Source organism: Annulohypoxylon truncatum (genome assembly GCF_022578515.1).
Source record: "Annulohypoxylon truncatum strain CBS 140777 unplaced genomic scaffold F4807scaffold_11, whole genome shotgun sequence".
NCBI classification, from domain to species: Eukaryota; Fungi; Ascomycota; class Sordariomycetes; order Xylariales; family Hypoxylaceae; genus Annulohypoxylon; species Annulohypoxylon truncatum.
Window position 1 is genome coordinate 819,398 of NW_025953797.1, and position 20,050 is coordinate 839,447.

The 20,050-nt window shown below is 50.3% G+C and overlaps 9 protein-coding genes across 9 annotated transcripts; 3 read left to right on the forward strand and 6 right to left on the reverse strand.

The window, feature by feature from the left end:
* Positions 1-16: 16 nt before the first annotated feature.
* Positions 17-3,846, forward strand: F4807DRAFT_451176 (uncharacterized protein; the record flags this gene model as incomplete). Its single annotated transcript, XM_048000213.1, has 4 exons — positions 17-1,991; positions 2,048-2,329; positions 2,391-3,161; positions 3,317-3,846. 4 exons carry the CDS (start codon positions 17-19, stop codon positions 3,844-3,846), a joined length of 3,558 nt encoding a protein of 1,185 aa, XP_047855563.1.
* A 745-nt stretch (positions 3,847-4,591) lies between these two features.
* Positions 4,592-5,076, reverse strand: F4807DRAFT_459274 (hypersensitive response-inducing protein; the record flags this gene model as incomplete). The annotated part of the gene is made up of 2 exons (XM_048001333.1): positions 4,592-4,901; positions 4,970-5,076. The coding sequence occupies 2 exons, from the start codon at positions 5,074-5,076 to the stop codon at positions 4,592-4,594; spliced, it is 417 nt and encodes a 138-aa protein (XP_047855564.1).
* Positions 5,077-7,496: 2,420 nt separating this feature from the next.
* On the reverse strand, positions 7,497-8,613 carry F4807DRAFT_466855 (uncharacterized protein; the record flags this gene model as incomplete). The annotated part of the gene is made up of 1 exon (XM_048002423.1): positions 7,497-8,613. One exon carries the CDS (start codon positions 8,611-8,613, stop codon positions 7,660-7,662), a length of 954 nt encoding a protein of 317 aa, XP_047855565.1. The 3' UTR covers positions 7,497-7,659.
* A 228-nt stretch (positions 8,614-8,841) lies between these two features.
* F4807DRAFT_421338 (phosphoglycerate mutase-like protein) lies at positions 8,842-10,254 on the reverse strand. Its single transcript, XM_047997578.1, has 3 exons — positions 9,969-10,254; positions 9,669-9,886; positions 8,842-9,506 (listed from the first exon to the last, which is right to left on the reverse strand). Exons 1-3 carry the CDS (start codon positions 10,039-10,041, stop codon positions 9,096-9,098), a joined length of 702 nt encoding a protein of 233 aa, XP_047855566.1. The 5' UTR covers positions 10,042-10,254; the 3' UTR covers positions 8,842-9,095.
* Positions 10,255-11,987, reverse strand: F4807DRAFT_421340 (TFIID-18kDa-domain-containing protein). Its single transcript, XM_047997579.1, has one exon. The coding sequence runs from the start codon at positions 11,806-11,808 to the stop codon at positions 10,843-10,845; it is 966 nt and encodes a 321-aa protein (XP_047855567.1). The 5' UTR covers positions 11,809-11,987; the 3' UTR covers positions 10,255-10,842.
* A 244-nt stretch (positions 11,988-12,231) lies between these two features.
* Positions 12,232-13,802, reverse strand: F4807DRAFT_421341 (leucine carboxyl methyltransferase). Its single transcript, XM_047997580.1, has 2 exons — positions 13,272-13,802; positions 12,232-13,219 (listed from the first exon to the last, which is right to left on the reverse strand). The coding sequence occupies exons 1-2, from the start codon at positions 13,537-13,539 to the stop codon at positions 12,417-12,419; spliced, it is 1,071 nt and encodes a 356-aa protein (XP_047855568.1). The 5' UTR covers positions 13,540-13,802; the 3' UTR covers positions 12,232-12,416.
* A 293-nt stretch (positions 13,803-14,095) lies between these two features.
* F4807DRAFT_421343 (uncharacterized protein) lies at positions 14,096-15,860 on the forward strand. Its single transcript, XM_047997581.1, has 2 exons — positions 14,096-14,403; positions 14,456-15,860. The coding sequence occupies exons 1-2, from the start codon at positions 14,275-14,277 to the stop codon at positions 15,383-15,385; spliced, it is 1,059 nt and encodes a 352-aa protein (XP_047855569.1). The 5' UTR covers positions 14,096-14,274; the 3' UTR covers positions 15,386-15,860.
* A 546-nt stretch (positions 15,861-16,406) lies between these two features.
* F4807DRAFT_48366 (uncharacterized protein) lies at positions 16,407-18,341 on the reverse strand. Its single transcript, XM_048003091.1, has one exon. The coding sequence runs from the start codon at positions 17,984-17,986 to the stop codon at positions 16,520-16,522; it is 1,467 nt and encodes a 488-aa protein (XP_047855570.1). The 5' UTR covers positions 17,987-18,341; the 3' UTR covers positions 16,407-16,519.
* Positions 18,342-18,435: 94 nt separating this feature from the next.
* On the forward strand, positions 18,436-20,049 carry F4807DRAFT_48427 (NAD(P)-binding protein). Its single transcript, XM_048003093.1, has 3 exons — positions 18,436-19,240; positions 19,394-19,613; positions 19,739-20,049. The coding sequence occupies exons 1-3, from the start codon at positions 18,698-18,700 to the stop codon at positions 19,906-19,908; spliced, it is 933 nt and encodes a 310-aa protein (XP_047855571.1). The 5' UTR covers positions 18,436-18,697; the 3' UTR covers positions 19,909-20,049.
* Position 20,050: the final 1 nt, after the last annotated feature.

The window sequence follows — 20,050 nt, forward strand, 5'->3', positions numbered from 1 at the left end:
TACACTCGAAGAAGCCATGGCAGTAACCCATCATTGGGAGCGAAGGCTTCAGCGTCAATTTCAACAATGGCTGGCTACGGTGACATCCAACCTCCAAAAGAACAATCTCTGGAAGAGAGTAATAAAAAATACCGTATGCACCACTATCAATCTGATAATCGGCCTCATTCCCGCGGTTATCGCCGTATATGGAAAGTCAACATATCTTGGGGCCATGGCCTCAGTATTTGGACATCCGGGACAACGGTTCGGCCAGATGGCTGAATCCCTCATCCTCATTATCCTTGGGACCTTCTTCGGGGTCGCTTGGGCTATCTTGGGACTTTACCTTTCCAGCCTCGTTCACCAGTCCAACATCCAAGCGTCTCTAGCCATCAGAGCGATTTTCTTCACATTGGCCCTGTTGTTCCATGGTATCACACGTTCATCAGCGCCTAGGCTATTTTTGTTTGTATTTTTCTTCTTGCTCATCAACATTACTATCTTAACGAGCACGACAGTCTCAGTATCATCTACCATTATTACGAACATAGCGTATCCTATCCTCACGGCAGTCGGTGTCATTGTATTTGTGAACGTCACCATATTCCCCGAATTTTCAAGCGGTTTTCTGGGAAAGTCCACGATAGAAACGTTGTGTGCGACGATCAACTGTTTCCAAGAGTCCGGAGACTGGTTTATGTCTGACTCTATCCAACCAGACGAAGCGGACGCAGAAAAGGAAAAGTCAGCTTCGATGTCATTACGAACTAGACTCGTAGCCTTAACTGAGAAAAAGTCAAAGTTGAGAGCCCAGCTTGGTAGCTGTAAGAAAGCTCAAGCGGAGAGTAACTTCGAATTAGTCTTCGCGGTCCTTCCTCCACGATCATTGAAGCCAGTTAGCATGACTTTGATGTCACGCCTTGTCCAAATTACGATCTGTCTTATCAATGCTTGTGAAAGCAAATATGCTTTAGCAGGCCATAAATACGGAGAGGATCAGCCAGAAGAACCAGAACAGCCGGACGAGAAGACTACTAATGACGAAGACTCCGAACCCGAGACAGACAGCGACTCGGACAGTAGTTCTGAAAGCGATACCAAAAAGTCACGGCGTAAGTCCAAATACGCGCAGAACATCGAACTCATCAAACCAATTCGGGAAATCGAGTCTGGTGACATTGAACTCCTAGAGCATATTCTTTGCCAGATCCGCGGACCGACCAAGATCCTTCAAGACCAGATACAAGCAGCAGTCTATGTGATAACCTCTGCTCTAGCATATTGCTACGATGTACCCCGTCTCCCGTCGGGCGCTCCAACTCCCAAGGGTATCACCTTAGAAGAGATTGATCTCCGAGTGAACATGTTTGCAGAAGCATTGTTGCAATTTGATCAAGATTCCGCTACAGCTCTCGAGCATGCTGCCCGTATAGAATATGGTCGAGAATCACGTGGCGACATTATGCCACGGATGGAGACGCACCTTATCTCCTCATTCTTAATTAGCGTTCGACAAGCAGCCAGCCAAACCATGGATATGCTGAGACATTCACGATCTCTTGTTGAGCGGAGGCAATCGAGGAACAACCATCGTCGGTTTTATTTTCCAAGGATTGGCTGGAAAAAGTGGTTGACAAGTGGCGGAGAACACGACGTAAACGCTCTTCCGGAGAACGCAAGAAAGGAGGCAAGAAAGGGTCACGGCTTGAGAGAAGACCTCAACGGAAATGAGCAGGACGCAGATGCTAGCGAAGAACAGCTTTTAAGGCGTTCCGTAGACGAAGAGGCTGGTCACGTTATATCGAAGCAACCCACGGTTCCCGAGAAGGGTAGGATTCCGATGCGGAAAGGACCCCAGAAGTCTGAAGCTAGCAATATTATGTGGTTACGTGGCCTGGCTGCTGATATAGTCGAGTTCTTTGCCGACTCCGATGATCTCGCCTATGCTCTCAAAATGTGTACAGCAGCGTACCTTATAACGTGGCCTGCGTTCGTGCCGGCAACTAATGGTAATTCAATAATATCCGAAGAGACGTGGTGGATCAGTTGCTAAACATTTGCACAGCCTGGTACAATTCAATCCGTGGGTCGTGGGCGTCTCTTCAACTAGTCCTTGTCTTCGAAGTTTCGGTAGGAACTTCTTTCCAAGGGTTCTTCCTTCGAGTGATCGGGGTCATATTTGGCTGCGTTGTTGGCTTCCTTGCTTACGAAATAGGACAAGGGAACCGTATTGTCGCCGTGGTCGTTCTTGTATTCGGTATCGTACCCTCTTCATATATCCATCTCGGTACACCATTCGTCAAAACAGGCATTATCTCCCTAGTCAGTATGTCCGTAGTCGGGCTTGGTAAGTAAATTCTTGATTTCGCGTCTTGACGAATCAACATCTCTAATAGGTATGCAACCAGCAACAATTCTTCAACCTTCCGGGGACCATCCATGGGAGATCTTTGTCCAACGAATGGTATGTTTCCTTGTTGGTGGGACCATCGCACTGTTAGTCGAGATGTTTCTTTTCCCTGTCCGAGCTCGAGATAGGCTTGTCGAGTCTCTAGCCTCGACAATCCAACAGATTTCGCAAATGGAGAGCTCGATCGCTGTTGGCATCGACTCGCCTCAGAACGTCGACATTAAATCTCATGCATTAAGTGAGAATTTCAAGGACGCCATGGAAAAGGCTGAGCAGGCCCTTGCAGCAGCCCGTACGTTCTTACCATTTTGCCTAACAGAACCAAGAATGAAAGGCAGTTTCAAGGGACAAGCATTGATTTATGGTGAGATGATATACGTCCTGTTTCAAATCATTGATCGTATGGACAACATGCTTCATCTCCGCAAAGCGTACGGAAGCAGCGTGATCGAGGAGTTAAATGCTGATGTCTTACCATATCGTCGCAACGTCGCGGCTAGTATGATGCTCACCCTCTTTGCCGTCAACGAGGCCTTAACAACGCGACTACCTCTCCCTCAGTTTCTGCCATCTTGCCGCGTAGCACAGCTACGATATATTAGCCGAGTCCGTGAACTTCTGCTTGGGGGTATAGTGAAATCGGCATATAACACCGGCACTCATTCACCTGCAACACCAACAGGGGGTTCTATTCCGCTTCAGCCACATGTTTTAAAGTCGATGACTCGACAGAGTTTCCTATCCTGGAATGCCAGTTCTGCGGGCATGAGTAAGCAATTTTCATCTTCACTTTTTGCGCTCTACGTTTCTGCCCCAAACATTAGCATCTGCCTGGGGTCCTTGAACGAATTCATAGCTTTAACGACACTAAATTCTTCCGTACCTAGGTACCTAGAAAACCAAGATCTGCTAACCTCATCCTAGTGGAAATCATTGAATATCTAGAAGAACTCGTAGACCTCGCCAAGCTACTGGTCGGGGTCAACGCATTCCGCAGCGGAATGCTGGAGCGCCCCAAGTTCCACGAATACGCGCGGAAGATCAGGGAGCGCGAGTCGGACCGCAATGCGGCGGCAGCCGCGGCGCAAGCGGAAGCAGAACAACAGAATGTTCAGATGACTAAGAGCAAATCTGGAAACAGCTTCATGCGCAGGAGACGCGGTTTCACCCTAGGGAAAATGCCATCTCACGGTACTGTTATGGGCCCGGCCGTCAATATGGGAGTCGACGCGAATATGCTGAGGCGAACGTCGACCGCGTTATGGGGCGGCGATGGCGCCGCGGATAATAACGAAGAGGCGGTGGACGATTTGCCGATGAGTTTGCAACGCGTTATGACGAAACGGATGGAGGGCAGGCAACGCGAAAGGAGGGCGGCTAGGGCGAGGCGGGACACGGATGATCCGAAGGGGAAGCGCCCGCTTATACGGCCGGCTGCGACTTGGGCTCTTTAGAGATGGAGGTAGGTCGCATTGTACGGCTAGGTGGCAGGCTTAGGAGTGAGGTCACTGTTATGTTGGGGGTTATGAGATATGAGGCATACGAAGCATGTTAACGCGATGAGAGTTATGAGAGTTATGAGGTGGCTGAATTTTCAGGTAGCTCGGCCATGAGTACGTAACCCACCCCTTTTCCATTGGTAGGGTATGTGGTCGTCGATGTGGTAGCATAAACACCATGCTAATATTATGATTTAGCACATACGATCATCGCATCTAGAAAATTCGCCATCATTACTTGTGCAGTCTCTAGCCATCTCGTACATGTGATCCAAAGTACAGTGAAGATGGAGCGAATATACGTGCCAATGAAGATACGCAAGTCAGAACTTAAAATTAAGCTTATTGGACGTCATCGCGTCCCAGGTACCTATTTAGAGAGGCTGACATGAGGACCCACTTGTTAGTCACCAACCCCCTTTTGATATCAGAAGATGCGCTTACTTTTTGAATGGTCTTCATGATAATTAGGACTCACAAGTTAAGAAACTGAAATATTGACAATCTACTAGGTTTTATACAAATCACTGAAAGGTAGACAATTGTTTAAGAATGCAAGATGCCGTTGATTGTTTGACGCAGCAAGGCGTGTGCTCTATAGATGATCTAGTATGTTTTCATTCCATTCATAAAAACCCCTTTACCAAAAAGCCCCTCCACATTAGATTCGAAGTCAAGGTCGTCAGAGTCGTACCAAGATTTAAGAGGTGAGGTCGAAGCCAGTGGGGCCAGCGTAGCTCTGGACCTCGGCGTTGGGGGCGTTGGAGGTCTTGAGGTCGCTGTTGGCGAGCAGGTGAGAGCCAGACTGGTTGCTGGAGGGGGTGATGGGCTGGGTGACGGTGAGGGTCAGGCCATCAGCGCCCTTGGTGACGGTGAAGGTGCGGGCAGAGTCCTTGCAGGTGCCGGCCTTGACCTCGGGCAGAGAGCCGTCGGTGTTGGCGGCGACCATGGCAGAGCAGGCCACGGGAGTAGTCTCGCCGTTACCAGCCTGGATGACACCGAAGTTGTAACTATAGGCGTGATTGTTAGTATGCTATGCTCATGGTCCGAACAATGCGATGAGCAGGGGATTGCTTACGAGCACTGGGTGCTGTGGGGGATGCATCCGGCAGAGAAGTCGGAGACCGTGAAGACGGTGCTGGCAGAGGCAGCGGCGACGAAAGCGGCGACGGCGAAGAACTGCATTTTGATGGATTTGAAGGTTTTTGGGATGTCGTAAAAGACTTGAAGTTGTTTGAGTGAGTTGAGTAGTGTGTAGTTGAGATGAAGCTGTGATTGCGTGATGAGGCTGAAGACAAGATAGGACAGAACAGGAAGGACAATGGGATATTTATATGCCTTTGGACCCTACGACGTTCACTTTGAAGTCTCATTGCAGACGGGAGTGTGGGGGTGGTAGCTGGCAGGGCTGGCAGAGCTAGCTGGCTTTGGGGCGTGGATCTGCGGAGCCGGATGACGGTGAGAGCAGCATGAACCTCATTTCGTATTCAGTGGGGTCGGTACTCCTAGAAATCTCATGACATGGTAGTTTTCACCAAGATGCTAGTTAGTGAGTGGCTGTATTTTCTTTAGTTCTTTCTATTATGCCCAACAATTACATCTCTAAAGTCGAGACATAGCGTTGTTGACGAAGCCGGTACAGAAACGTTACATCCTATCAAGAGCCGAACCCCAGGAAATTGCTATAGCTGTCGTCGCTGTCACACTACCGCTAGTGCCGGTATATTTTAGTACGAATTCCTTATATTCCGATTGGGTAAGCGGGAACAGTTTTCATGTCCCAAGTAAACAAATGGATATCCAAGCCATCCAGGTTGAGGCGCGAAGACATCTTGTTAGGTAAGGGTTTGATTGTTTAATCTTCACCGTTGGTTGCTGCTAGCTCCGTAAAGCGAAGATGGACCTTTGAGGCCCTCAGGCCTTGTACAGGGACAAACTAAAAACCGTCCCATCTAGACGCGTAGACAAGCGCTCATAGGTTGCAGTGTAGCATTTAGTCTACGTTGTTATAAACAGCCAAGATAATGATCCACAACTCTCAACAGATCACCGTTCACAAATCCTTATCAAGCTAGATGAAGTCGACAAATGTTGTAATAATGAGTTTATCAATATATATGAATACGAGAATAAAAATATATTCAAAAACTAAGTATGCTAACATCTGTGACAGCGAACTCAGCCCCTCTAGAAGCCGCCACTCTCCATTGAACTCCACTATGCGGTCGTACTCGCTTTCGAGATTCCGAAATAAGTATAACAGAGCCGAAAAGCTGGGCATTACGTCAGTCCGTTAGTTGATTGTGACCTTAGAAGAAGTTGCTATTTTTGCAATATTCTCATAGGTGTCTTGGTAGTAGTCTAATAGGCGAATGGCAAATCTGTGAAACAGGTGATATTGTCAAGGCAAAGGGTAGTGGTCTTTAGATGGAAGTTTCCGTGGTGGAAAACTAGTGTATGGCCATCCCGGAGGCCTTACCATTTTCAGCTCTTCCACGTTTACCCAGCCTTGGGGTTCGAGCATATCGAGATCGATCGGCACCCTACGTACCTCTTCTGATAATGACGAACATGTCACACCTCTCCAATAAACCCTCTGTCCCGATCCTCTGTCAATCACAGAGGGCCAGAACATAGAAGCATCCGCTTCCGCCTTTGCCGACGCAAAGTATTCATCCATCTACGGCTCCGTAATACTCGGGGGATAGGAGGCGGCTTGGCTCGTCCGTGTGAGCCTATAGCTGTATCAAATTGACCGCTTTTCTCCCCCTTCAAGGCCTATAAATCAAAAAGCTTAACCCGGTAGCTATTCCATGACAGCAATACTGCATTAGCTCCCGCGCTTGCGCAGGGCAATAGCCTACTTGCCCTGGACCCTGACATTAGTACTGCTCAAAGATTGCATTCCTAGCTTCGAGAACTCAACATCCTGTCTGGCCGCCTGTTTTGACTAGGTAGACTTAGAACTAGGTATTCACCGATATTTGCTCCCTCTCTATCCCTGAGAATGCCCTCAAAGGAGATGTTATCGAATATGGATAGAGAGGCCGGAGGCTTCTCAGTCGGTACGGAGTGCGGCATCTCTAGATGTGTACGAATGTCTAGGCGCATTCCCGGATGGAAGAATATTCTAGTTACGAATGCTAGTGGCTGAGATGTTGATCATCATAAGTGCTAAGCTAGGTAGACGATCCTATTGCTCTACTTAATTGCGTGTAACACAACCTCCTGTTGATAACTCAAGTTAATCTAGAGTAATTAGTAAAGGAACTTTTTTCAAAAGGCTTGAGGATGAACTGATGTCATACGTAAGCGTATGAATCGACAGCGGGTGCTTGAGTAACATGACGGAGTTTGAGATATCTCCCCCTTAGCCATCATATGTTGCTATCATCCGTCCACTCATCAACCACATCTAAAAGGATAGTCTTTTTAGACAGTTGCGTAATTATGCCCCAAGGTTGGAGTAAATTGCTTCTAAGACTTAATTGTTCTCAATATAGTGTTGTTGTCGTTCTCGAAGTCAGGCATGCCCCAGAATAGCCCCTAGACGAGGAGGGCAGTATCAACAACTGGCATCGAGCATCGCAGACCGATATTTTCATTGGGTATATTCATAGCCTATCTACTTAGATTTTCCACCTCGCTTAACTACTATGCGTCTCAGTTTTCTTTCCCCGTCTTTGCCAAGAACGAGGAGTATCGTGACCGACAACTCTAAGTCAAGGGATATCGTAGACAACAAGAAATCTTGCTTCCTGTATCATTCTATGTGGGAATCGGCGACGTGTCAGTATCCACGGCCCCCCATCCGTCGCCCTCAGGGTATTCCAGCTTTCCGCGGCGGATGAATATCTCAGTCAAGACCTCGTACGAGCCCTGGATCGTCACCCTGACACTCGCGTTCTTACTCCCACTCTCGTCGACCTCGACGATGTGCCCGAGTAGAACGACCGGAATGAAAGTTTTCTTGCGGCCATCATAGCCACCGTGTCCCCCAAAGACCCCGACGTAATTCATCCCGTCTTCCAGTTCCTCGATCCCCCTTACTCCGTTGGTCTCGGGGCTGATATCGTGACTGGGCTTTCTCACATACACCCACGTCCCTACGTCTATCCTCGACGGCACGCGGCCCTGAGAAGGATCGAAATGAGCGACCATGAGCTCACCGGTGCCCATGTAAGCCGGGCGTGCGATTCTAGTCGGTAAAGAGGTGATGCAACCCGTCATGACGTCCTGGTGCCGACTCCGAGTCATGACAACCAGATCGGACTTCCTGTGCTGGTCCTTGACGATAACGGGATGGAGTGTGGCTTTGTACGAGAGTTTCCCTGAGATGTAGTCCTTCCCGGCTGTGAGGACGCCCGTATCGCGTAGGTTGACAAATATGTCGATTAGGGTGTAGTGAAGATTTCGGCTCGTGTGTTTGACGTATCCGATGCAGACGCAACTCTCATCGCTTGTGTCTGAATGCTGTTCGAGCTGGCTCTCGGACTCCGGCACAAGCTGGTCCGAGGTCAACCAGACCAGCCAATTGTCCGGGTCCTCTACGACGCCGCCTATGGTGACAGAAGCGCAGCATAGTGTAGCCCCTGAAGGTGTTCTCTTGTGAAGGTGGACACGCCGCGGTTCGGTCCAGCGTACGTCGCTGCCGTCGGGTGTATCATATACTTTGATCCTACCACGGAATGGTGAAGATATCGGCTGTGAAATTCCGTCCATTATTTTTAAGTACCGAGTTCAGTCGTAGACCGGGTTGGCGAAATGAGAAAAGGTGAAAGCTTTCCGAAGATAGGTAGAGATATATATTATTTCTACGAAGAGTTTTCAACTACTAGTATGACCTGTGAGTAAGGTAGGTATCGTCCAAGTCAGGTCGTTTGCCTCCAGTCATTGAAGGAGTATCATGATTCACTGGAAGATGGTTTGAGATGAAACGATACCACGTACCTAGGTAGGTAAGCTTTTGAAAATGCCTTCATGATAGTCCATCTCCTACTTGATTCATTTTTTTCAGGTGATACATGTATATCTCACGTACTTATCTTTATAGGAATACACGTAGATATTTCCGAATTCTCCCCTCTAAGGTCGAACATCGACTACCAGCCTGTCTACATCTATAAGCAGGCGTTCTACCCGCCAAAATTCCTATCTAATACCCATGGATACACATAATTCCATAAAGCCTGATCTGTAGAGTTCTACAACCTCCCCTCGGTCTGCTCAATCTCTAGCTCCGTACTTGTCAGCCCATACCCACCCGCAGCCGCCACGTTCTCCCTCTGGTACAAGAAGCACTCCTCCGAATCCACGAACTCAGGATCGAACTCGAAGATTCTCACCTCGGCGTTCTTCCAAGGGTACTCACTCGGGCCGCTACCTGGTCTTGCTGTGATTCTCCTTAGAATATCACCATGCGAAACGAGCACGATATTCTGCTCCGGCCTGTCCCTCAAAAATTTCCTTACCCATCGGGCCCTCTCCGTTAGCGCCTCGTCGCTCGGGGCCCAGAACCCCTTTTTGCTGTTCCAGTCGGGGGTCAGGGGCGCGAGATCGAAGACTGCGAACTCGGGGTCCTTTTCTAGGACCTCCTTCGACGAGCCCGTGTCGCACTTCAACAACAATCAGCGATTTCTTCAGAATAGAAGGAAATATTTATAATATTTTGAGCATATTCAAGGCAGAGGAACCCTCAATCGGGTTGATTAAGAAGGTATGTTTATAAGATCAGGCTAAAAAGAAGGCAAGGGAAAGGAAATTTCGGTGTTAATTACCGGCAAGTCATTGCATTCCTGGGCTTGAGGAAGCACGACGACGTTCTTCAGTCCGCCGAGCCGCTCGATGGCCGGCGCATATCCCAGATATGTTGTCTGAAGGGTGCGTCGTAGTGGTGAAGACACGATAACCTCTGCCTCTTTCTGCAGGTCAGGGATGAGCCGGCTTAGGGACGCCGCTTGCTTCTTGCCAAGCGGGGTGAGCGGTGCGTCAGGTACTTGATGCAGGCTGTTAGTTACATCGCCTGCAATATTGTCTATGTACCTATACCTAAGGTACGTTCCGGATGTGCAACTCACTGCTGTAGTCCAGGTCGACATTGTGTTCGGCCTGGGCGTGCCGGGTCAGAATGAGACGGGAGTTAGGTGCCATGATGACGTAGAAGTATAGAAAAGGCAGGCGAGCGATCTGGTCTATTCTATGGTCTATTTCTTAGTTTGGTGATCGTTTCTGTATCCTTTATACCCATAGATCTAAAGAGAAGTACGTATGCTGAATTCTAAGAAAAGCAAGTTAAAGAGTTGAAAAGGTGATGGACGATGCTGTGTTACGGGACTAAATGCCGCAGCGGAAGTCTACCGGACCCTAATTCCCCACTGTATCGACGATCATGAGGCCGGGTTAATCGCACCGACAACGGCGAAAGCCCGTCACACATGGACGAATTGGCACCACCTACTGGCTGGAAGTGTTAAATGCGATTTAAACCCGTTAATTCTCGAGTCTCCATCTAAATATCTCTCGAACACGTCAAACAATTTAGATAGAGTACCTAACCAAAAACTGGAGAGGAACGTAGCCAAATATATTGGCTATTATCAGCGACACATTTAGAAATTGTGTAATGAATAATCCTCGTGAAGTTGCCAATGGCTAGGTAATCTATCTGTAGCGATTATATTGTGACTTGATATTTCCTCGTAACACCAAGCCGCTTCCAGTTGTGAATTCAGAAAAGTAAAACGATAGAATTCAACCAACCCAACAAGACTCCTAAAACACCGCTACTCCTGGGTATGTCCCAAACTCCCTCTCATCTCCAGTCTTTCGCAATCGCTGTAATCCAGCTATGTCATAAAAATAGCCAACGTTCTTGAAACCAAAGGGGTTTTCAAGATCATAGGCGTAGCCAAAACACGCGCTTCCTCCACCCTCTCCGACCTCTCTACCCTACTAGAACAGCTTCAGGTTAGTCCTCTGCTGCAAATTCGTGCCGTTGAGCATGGCCCTCGACTTCTTCGGACGGGCCTGCAGCCTGCGGAAGGCCTCCTGAATGTGCCTCGACTCGACGGGCGTCTTGCCCTCGTTGGGCGGGTCAAACAGGCCCTGGGCCAGCTTCCGCTTCTTGTTGCCGGACGAGTTCTCGCCGCCGCTGCGCTCCTTCCACAAGTCCTCCTGCTCCTTGATCTTGAGCGCCTCCTCCGTCAGCGTCTGCACCATCTCGAACGTCAGGAACCCCAGGATGTCCACGATGTCGTCTGACGGCTTGCTGTCCGTCACGATCCCGAACCCGGCCCACTCCCGGAACCGCTTGCCCTTGCGGTACGTGAACGACGCCTGCCGGTACTCGGACCACGTCACGTACTCCTCGCGCGTCATCGCCTTCGTGCGCTCGTCCGCCTTGCGCAGCCGCTGCAGCGTGATGTAGTTCATCTCCTCTTCCTCCTCGTCCTCCTCGTCGTCGCGCTCGGGCACCTCCTGGCTATAGTACGACGACGGCTCCCACGGCAGCTTGACCTTGGCCTTCTTGTTCTTCTTCGCCGCCTCCTCGACCGCCGGCCCGCCCGGCATCACGCCGCCGGCCGGGTCGTCGGCGACCCCCAGGTCCGCGTCCCCGCCCTTCTCGTCCGAGTCCTTGGCGCTCTTGCGCACGTCCTTCCACGACAGGAACGTCCGCAGCCGCGACACCTTGGGCGCGTCGTCGCGGATCTGGAAGATCAGGTCGTTGATCGTGATCGAGCGCGAGCCGCGCCGCGCCGCGAGCTCCGTGCAGTTTCGCAGCATCTCGATCACCTGCTGCCGCACGATCTCCTCGATCATGGCGGTCGTTTCAACAGATGGCTCGCCCGTCTCGCCCGAGACGTACATCATCTGCTGGATCTCCTGCCTGTATTTGTGTTGTTTGTTGTTGTCCGCCATCTTGATTGACGATGACGATGATAAGTAACGTATTAATAATGAATTTTTGTATTGATGAATGTATTGTTACTGTTAATTTTAGGGAAATAGATATACGTGATATCACCCAAACACCAATTAGTGAAGCTTATGAAAGTTGAGATGGTAGAATAAAGTAAAAAGATGAATGATTGTGAATTCAATTGAAGGTTGAAATTCCAATATGCATAATTGGCGGGACAAAATAGTGGCTTAATAAGTTAGTGGCACATACATACTACAAAAGTCCAGCCACCAACTCTAAACAGTGAAAGAAGAAAATAACAAGCATTCAACAAGAACTTCAACCTTTTTGAATTATTTTATTCTGATTCTCATATTTTCACAATTCTTGGCCTGGGTTTATTTCACTATTCAAGTTGCTAATACAAATGGTAATTGCATGATATCTATTATTGATTAAGTGGCACATTACAGGTGAGGTGGGGAATACATCAAATATCCCTTTGATATCTATCAAGAGACTATAGAACTGAATATGTTCTGTTCTTTAGCTGCTATGTGTTTTAACGATGGAGAGGATAGAGAAATAGGTATCCTCACGCTCATCGATTCATTCTCTATTTCCGTCATAATTCATTTTCCCACGCTTGAAAGCCATCCCCTCTCCAGCCTCGAGCCACGATGTAATGATCCGCCAGGAGATCCCACTCCTCAACTTCATCTAGCCCCTCCAAACTATCCACCCTTTCTCTCTCCTCTTCTGCGATCCATTTTCGCCATATATCCCCTATTGTAGAGCTCTTCACCGAAACGAATCCTGCATCCTTCAGTCGGGATTGCTGTTTGGCAGAGTCTGGATAAGCATCTAGCGTCGGCATACGAATCCGCCGCGCAGCTAAGTTGGACACCATCTGTCTACCAAAAGTATCATTAGGATGGATTGGCTCATAGACGATAATGGCCAGGTTTGGTATCTTCTCAGTGAAATAATTGATTACCCCCTGAGCCTCTGAGGTCTCTAGATAGCATAGGCAGCATTCCGAAACTAGGATGGTCGGAACATCTGTCCGGAGGCCATCAAGAGATTTCACATCATCCTTGAGTAGATCTCTCAAATCTAACCCGTGACACCAATATTGGCAGTTATTCTGCAGACTTGAGCTTTTCCAGCTGCTGTCTTCGACCTGCGGATTAGCAATGATGGATCTGAGTTGAGGGACGGCATTCACGAGGTTCAGTTTCTTGGTAGAAATTGCCGGGAAATCGATCTCATGGTAGATAAGACCAGCTTGGTGAGGCTGAGAGAACAATTTAAAGCATCTCGTATCCGTGCCAGCACCGAGTGAGATGATTTGCCGCTCTCGCGTTGCAGTGCCCGCCAAGAATGAGGATATTAGTCTATCCAACGCAGTAGTCCGGGTATAAGTCCCTACCTCTAGCCTTAGCACTCGCTAGGGCAAAACGGCCCTCGGAAACCTTACCTCGGTTTATAATGGGCAGCCTTCTGACGGCGCCGGCGCCACCGAAAGTGTTCTGGACGAAATATTGCGCGAATGGGTCTTGCAGGTAGCCAAGTTCAACGGCGCTCATCCGCGATACGGCGGCATCTGTATCTGTGCCCTGGATAGTAGCATCATGGCTAATCGCCGTAGAATGTGGATGACCTCCTCGTCCGCGACCGCGACCCCTGAGACCCCCTCCCCTCGAACCTCGGAGCGAGAGGAGATTTGGGATAGATGGAGCAGACATGTAGTTAATCTGGTTGATGTTGGCGTTGGTGAATTGAACAGATTGGGTTTTGTAAGGCTGCGGATGTGATGTAATAGTTCCAAGATTGTTGTTAAGGAACCTCGCTAAATCATAAGTGAATTACTATTGGCTCTCGCAAAATCTAGACCTAACAGTGTACCAGATAAAACTGGATAGTATCGAATCAATAGCAACGGAAGCGACGGGGTCAGCTACCAACATCAGGTTAGGTAGGTGCAGTAAGTGGTTAGGACTTTGAGACGCGAGGCAGTGCAGTCGGTACCTTACGATCGGGGGCGGCGGTTGCCTAGATTGAATGCGACAATACGTAAGTAGACTTACTGTGCTGCCGACTCTCCGAAAATGACAGTTATCGGAGTTCTGGTTATAAAATACTTCCAAAATTGGTGATAAGGCAATGTTCATGCAAAGTATCAACCTAACAGTTATTAGTCCGATCGCTTAAGCTTTAACAGTGCTACACACTGTATTAGCCGCATCCTGTTTGAGATTCAGTGTTCCTTTGAGTCGCCTGCGCTGACATTTGTCATTTGTAAGGGAGTTTTTTCAGCTCTTGTTCCCCCATTTCATACATCTTCATCACCCCCTCTTCATTACATTTTCTAACTATTGTTATTACTATCCCATCTTTTGAATTGCTCTTTTAATCTACCTATCCCACATTCCCTTGTGTACCACTAACTCTTGTTTATTGAATACTATAAACCACCCAAAATGTATCACGACATCGCCCACGCGGTTTATAAGCGGGGTCAGGACTCCATGGGGAACTATGAGATGCCAGGCTGGGGATTGGGGCTCATCTTCTTGGATATCCTGATCTTTTTGCCTTTGGTCTTGGTGGTACGATAACCAACTACGCGCGTACTGGAAAACAACTAACGCGGTTCTTTAGGTCAACTACTCTCTCCATCATGTCTTCCCCACGCTTGCCATCGTCGAGGACCCGTCTCCTCCGGCTTACGAACCCGTGTCCCTGAACGATGACGCCCAATCTTTCGCCGAAGACAATGCCCCGCTTGCCGATGAGGCCGCTAACTCCCAGGCTCGTCTGGTTACCTCTTCTCTCCGATCTACATACCGTGCCCTTACTGCTATCAGTGGCTGGCGCTCTCTGTTCCGAGGTCTCGCGTGCTACTTCTCCCTCAGTGTCGCTACTGCGTTCGTCTACGGCATTCTAGCTGGCACTTTCATTCCCTCTCTCATCGCCGCCCCCGTCTCTGCGATTGCTCTCGTCCAGCTATACACGGCATGGACTCACATCGTTATCTCGGCACCGAGCTCCAAGACTTTCTGGCAGCGTCTTCCCCCCTTCAAGAAGGCATTCCACGCTACCGCCCTCCCTATGGTCATGTACTTCTTCGCTGCCGAGCTTTCCTCGTTTGTCCCTAGGATGCTTGCGTACGCCATGTCCATGAACCTACCCAACCCGAAGCAACCTGGCGTTATCCCTGAGACCGACAAGAACGACATCTGGAAGGGTGTAATCGTGCTTCTCGTCTCGCTTGTCTTGCACGTTTTCCTCGTTATCCCCACACAGGTTATCCTTACCCGTGTTCAGGCCTCCCTCCTCCCCGACGAGGACGACACTGTCGTTCCCTTCGACCGTTCGTTCGCTAGTAGAGTGGAGCCCGCCATCGTCGGTGGCAAGGGCTTTGTCACTGTCAAGGATGCGTGGCAATCTTTCTCTCGCGCCTCGTGGGTTCGTCTTGTCAAGCTCTACGTCAAGATCTTTGCCGCTGGTTTAGCCCTCGGTCTAGTCTGGGTGGCCGTTCTTGTACCTGAGATGTTCCTCATCTTGAGCCACAGCAAGAAGGTTGAGTAAATCTAGTCGATCCAATCGATCAGATCCATGGTCTTAAGCCATGACAATACAGTCCGCTCCGGTATCAATCTACTTGTTTCTTCTGGATGGTTCCTGACCTTGCGCGCAAACTGCCAATATTAATGGTTTGTGAGAATATTCGGAGTAATAAAGAGCAGGTTTGGCGTTCTGATGGAAGTAGGACAATGAGTTATAGCACTTATTACTCCCCTGAGTTGGGTGATAGGGGCGATTCAACTACGAGACTATGAAAAAGGGTTGGTTACATGATTTCTGGTTCAGTCGAACCGTCCGTACACCAGAATAGCAACTTTTCAATTATAACATGGTAAAATCAGTATCTTGATTTCTACGGCTCATATATATTAGAATTAAATGAGATGCTCAGTGACTTGGGTATATTTGTAATCTGACATTGTATGGCATTACCATTACCTAGCCCACGATGCCCTTCTTCCAGGACCAATAGATCATCATGTTCATCTTCTACAATACAGCCTGTGATAACACGGTTAAAGCTGTCTACGCGTTAAATGGCGGCAACGGGTCAGATCATTTCTCAATAGATGCATAGGTGCATATCAGATTCTAAACCTTCAATTGATTCAGATCGGTTTTGCTTTGTTGCACAGACCATACAAAGCGCTGGTCCTGATGTGACAAAGGGTACGTACCTAGAATCAAAGAGAATTGTTGATTGGCTAGGGTCCATAATTCTGCCACCCTGGCTGATTTGCGGGTCCCTACCGCCCCGACTGAAAGGTATAAATACCCGAGCTCCCTCTCAACTTTTAGAATTTTTTTTCTCTTCTCTTCTTCATACTTACCTTGTTCAGGCAGCCCTCGCTCAAGCATGAAGGCTGCCAAGGGGGGAGACCTGCATTGCACAGCGCGGAGTCGACCCTCTTCTATTATCCCTCGTGGATCGTAGTGAGCGCAATTTTTGATGTCCTAAAACTCTCGTTTTCGTTGTGACCGATGCCTCGATGCATCGCCATGAGGAAGATGATTTGTCGTTTGTTTTGCATCGTAGTTGGAGTATTTACTAGATAGTCATTTTTAATTACATCCACAATCCAGCATCTACAGGATCCCATTACTCATTGTCCGTACATTCCTTCGTTTCCAAAGACATCACATCGCCATCTCCTCATCCCATCCGTCCATCATCAACGCCCTTCCCATTTCTCTCCTCCCCTTCTCCCCAATCCACCTTTCTATCCTATCCTGCCCAAAGCCCAGCTCCACAATGAGCAAGCTGAACTCATCAATATCCTCGGGCCGCCTCTCACGAAATAAACTCTCCGTGCGCGTCGTCGGCAAGAACAGCGCGTCCTTTTCCCTGCATGCGCGGTACCACGCGTACGGCGTCCCGGCGTCCCACAGGCCTCCTCGCATCGTGATCGTCACGCGCCCGGGACACTCCGACCAGCCCTGCTTCAGGTACAGATAGATCTCCTGGATATAAGTCGCGACAGACCACGAGCGCCTCACGCTCTCCACCAGGATCCAAGCCCTCCACAGCGTTTCCTCAGAACATCGACTCCCTCCCCTTCCTTTTCCTCCTCCTTTTTCTTCCCTACCACCCTCGAAACCCGGATCAGCGTTAATAGAATCGGTCTCGAAACTACTAGCGAACCCGGCGAGCAAGCGCCCCGGCCGGTCCAGCGTCTCGCGCGCGCAGTCCAGCAGCTGCCGGGCCCAGAGCGCGAGCGTCGGGATCAGCGCCTCGGCCTGCGCCCGCATGCGCACGTCGCCGTCGAACAGCCGGATCGTCTGGTACGCGAGGAGCGCCTGCACGCGGCCCAGGTGGTCGAAGACGTCCGGGCGCTTGCCCGGCGACGACGCGCCCAGCGCCTGGTCTTCTAGTAGTTGCGTCGCGCGGTCGTCGAGGATGCGGATCGCTGTTGCTCTGGCGTCGGTGCTGCTGCTGGGGTTTCTTTGACTTTGGTTTTGATTTTGATTTTGATTGCTGTGAGTAGCGTTATTGGGAGGTAGGGTGTGATACATCGCGATGACCGTGTACGCGTCCTGCACGTGCCGTGGCATCTTCTCGCGATATAGATGTCGGTGGTGCAGCGGGCTGCTGCCCTCCGTCACCCAGCGCCTCAGCCAGTCCTGGACGCTTTCGACGAAGCGTCGGATCACGCCGTCCATCACGGCCGCCGGCTGGCTTGGCGTAGGCGTAAAATCCGTGAACCACGACTCCGGCGTTAAGAACCAGGCTTCTGAGGACGTAGCATCAGGCTGCCACTGTGGCTGAAGGGCTTCTTCTGCTGCCATTGGCGCTGCTGCTGCTTGGCATCCTATAGCAGTCCCGACTATTCCCGCTGGCGTCAGCGAGAGCGGGGGGAAGCCTAGATCACCTGAGACCGCGTCGTTACTGCATCTCTGACTCACAGGGGGCGCGTCTGCAGACGCGCCCGCAACTGATGCTGACGCCATCGCTGCCTCTGTTTCCGCATGAACGATTCGCCGCGCTGGTGGGTATACGCAGGGGATGCGTTTATCCGCACAGCGTCGGCACACGGGCAGACCTTTGGTACATTGTCTCTTGGCCTTGGTGCAGCTGGTGCAAGCTCTCCTCCAGAGTGAAGCCATTCTTCGACGGGTAAGTCTAGGTGAGTGAGATTAAGTATCCACGCTGTAACTTATGCGCTCCTGCGTGCTCCGGAAGGGAGATCCGCTAGATCAGATCGCGGGTTCGTGATAGGGCGTCCAGCGCGCTACTTCGCTCGACGTGACGTACACCTTGGCCTTCTCTACGCGGATTGCGGAAATGAGCTGAAAGAAGTTAGGATCGAGACAGCCCTACGAGTGAGAAATGAATGCGGTATATGTGAGCTTACCGGGGGCCTACCACATTTGTAAGACTGCAGCACGGAGAAATGTGGAGATGGCCGCTCACCATAATCGGAAAAGAGGAAGTTATCACGGCCCTGAACCAATTAGAGCTGCGGGAAATTGTGGTGTTGTTCACCTTTCTGCAACTATCTAAGCATGCAATTTTCTAGCATGGCTTGGGAAATACTACATCCGCCGGTGGAATCGATGTTGAGTCACTACTAATTCTGAAAGGGCATGACGATATCATATTACATTCTCGGCTTGAATAAGCTAGGGACAGTAAAAATGACAGACTTGTGTAGGACATCAAAATCTATATATAAGCCATAGACCCCTAGGTCTATCTACCAGACCAGGAGAACAGAATCCCATAGCATTCAAAGAATATTCTAACTCGAAGCCTCTATCCACAACTCCAATATCAACCAGTCAAAAATACCCCTACCCCCTTAACCACAACTCAAAATGACAGCCTTCGAAACCATAACCAAAACCTCCCACCGCACCACCTACCCAACCATCTCCCCCCTCCGCCCCGAGCTGTCCCAAGCCGGCAAGACCGTCCTCATCACCGGCGGCTCCGCAGGCATCGGCTACGCCATCGCTTGCGCCTTCGTGCAAGCGCGGGCCGCCAAGCTGATCATCGTAGGCCGGCGCCCCGGCCCCGTCTCCAAAGCCGTATCGTCGCTCACCGCGCTCTCGAACTCGACCTTCGCGACGCAGACGCGGGAAGCGGGCGTCGGTTACGGCAGCCCTACCGCCGTCGTAGGGCTGGAGTGCGACGTGGGCAGCCCCGTCGACGCCGCGGCGCTGTGGGCCAGGCTGGCCGGCGAGGGCACAGTCGTCGACGTGCTGGTGCTGAACGCCGCGGCGATACCCCCCGTGAAGCCGCTGCTGGATATGGGCGCGGAGCTCTGGGCGACGTATTACGATGTTAACGTGCGCGCGCAGCTGGATTTTGCCGGGCGGTTTTATAGACAGTTGGGGAAGGGAGTGGATGAGACGAAGGTGAGCCATGCCTACTACCCCTATTTATACCACCTAGGTATTTCAGTATTGGGTCTCGGTAATGACTCTTAATACAAAGAAGGATGTAAAAGATGATTCGAAAAGCATGCGTGCGTAGATGGCAAGTCCATACTAATGTACCTTGACTCGCAGTACCTCGTCCACGTATCAACGATGGCGATCCACAATTGGGAGATCAACCCGGCGCGGACCTACAGCGTGACCAAGAGCGCGGGCGCCGCGGCCCTGCAGGCGGTCGCGGCGGACGTGCCGCCCGAGCAGATGCAGATCGTCAACTACCACCCGGGCGCCATCTTCACCCCTGGCGCCCAGGACGCGGGATACGTCGATGAAAGCCTGCCGTGGGATGAACGTACGTCGTCGCCTCCGCTTCCCCTCACCCTGCCCCCCAACCCCCTAACCTCCCTAACCAACATATCTTCTCCTGCCTCGGCTAGTCTAGAACCGTTTAGCTAACCCTGTTCCGTGGGAATACAGCCGATCTCCCGGGCGACTTCGCCGTCTGGGCCGCCACCCCCGAAGCTAGGTTCCTTCACGGCCGCTTCGTGTGGGCGAGCTGGGACGTGGATGAGTTGAAGACCGGGGAGCTGAGGAAGCGCATTGACGAGGACCCGTGGTTCTTGAAGGTTGGCGTTAGGGGCTTGTAAAGGTGGCGTAGACAAAAATGGGAGGACGTCGTACATCCTTATCAAGGTACAATAGATCAGTTAGATATGTGTAGTAATAGGTTACGTAGCATACCTTTCGCCCCCCTTAGGTACCAAAATTGCAAGAATCACTATGGGGATA

Excerpts from the sequence above, each read along its gene's own strand:
- F4807DRAFT_421338 (XM_047997578.1), bottom strand. The coding sequence starts at position 10,041 with ATGGCACCTAACTCCCGTCTCATTCTGACCCGGCACGCCCAGGCCGAA. Across the intron at positions 9,887-9,968 it reads TGTCGACCTGGACTACAGCA|TACCTGACGCACCGCTCACC; the intron begins GTGAGTTGCACA and ends GCCTGCATCAAG. Across the intron at positions 9,507-9,668 it reads AGGAATGCAATGACTTGCCG|TGCGACACGGGCTCGTCGAA; the intron begins GTAATTAACACC and ends TTGTTGTTGAAG.
- F4807DRAFT_421340 (XM_047997579.1), bottom strand. The coding sequence starts at position 11,808 with ATGGCGGACAACAACAAACAACACAAATACAGGCAGGAGATCCAGCAG.
- F4807DRAFT_421341 (XM_047997580.1), bottom strand. The coding sequence starts at position 13,539 with ATGTCTGCTCCATCTATCCCAAATCTCCTCTCGCTCCGAGGTTCGAGG. Across the intron at positions 13,220-13,271 it reads GCTGCCCATTATAAACCGAG|GGACTTATACCCGGACTACT; the intron begins GTAAGGTTTCCG and ends GGCTAGAGGTAG.
- F4807DRAFT_421343 (XM_047997581.1), top strand. The coding sequence starts at position 14,275 with ATGTATCACGACATCGCCCACGCGGTTTATAAGCGGGGTCAGGACTCC. Across the intron at positions 14,404-14,455 it reads TTTTGCCTTTGGTCTTGGTG|GTCAACTACTCTCTCCATCA; the intron begins GTACGATAACCA and ends GCGGTTCTTTAG.
- F4807DRAFT_48366 (XM_048003091.1), bottom strand. The coding sequence starts at position 17,986 with ATGGCTTCACTCTGGAGGAGAGCTTGCACCAGCTGCACCAAGGCCAAG.
- F4807DRAFT_48427 (XM_048003093.1), top strand. The coding sequence starts at position 18,698 with ATGACAGCCTTCGAAACCATAACCAAAACCTCCCACCGCACCACCTAC. Across the intron at positions 19,241-19,393 it reads AGGGAGTGGATGAGACGAAG|TACCTCGTCCACGTATCAAC; the intron begins GTGAGCCATGCC and ends CTTGACTCGCAG. Across the intron at positions 19,614-19,738 it reads AAGCCTGCCGTGGGATGAAC|CCGATCTCCCGGGCGACTTC; the intron begins GTACGTCGTCGC and ends GTGGGAATACAG.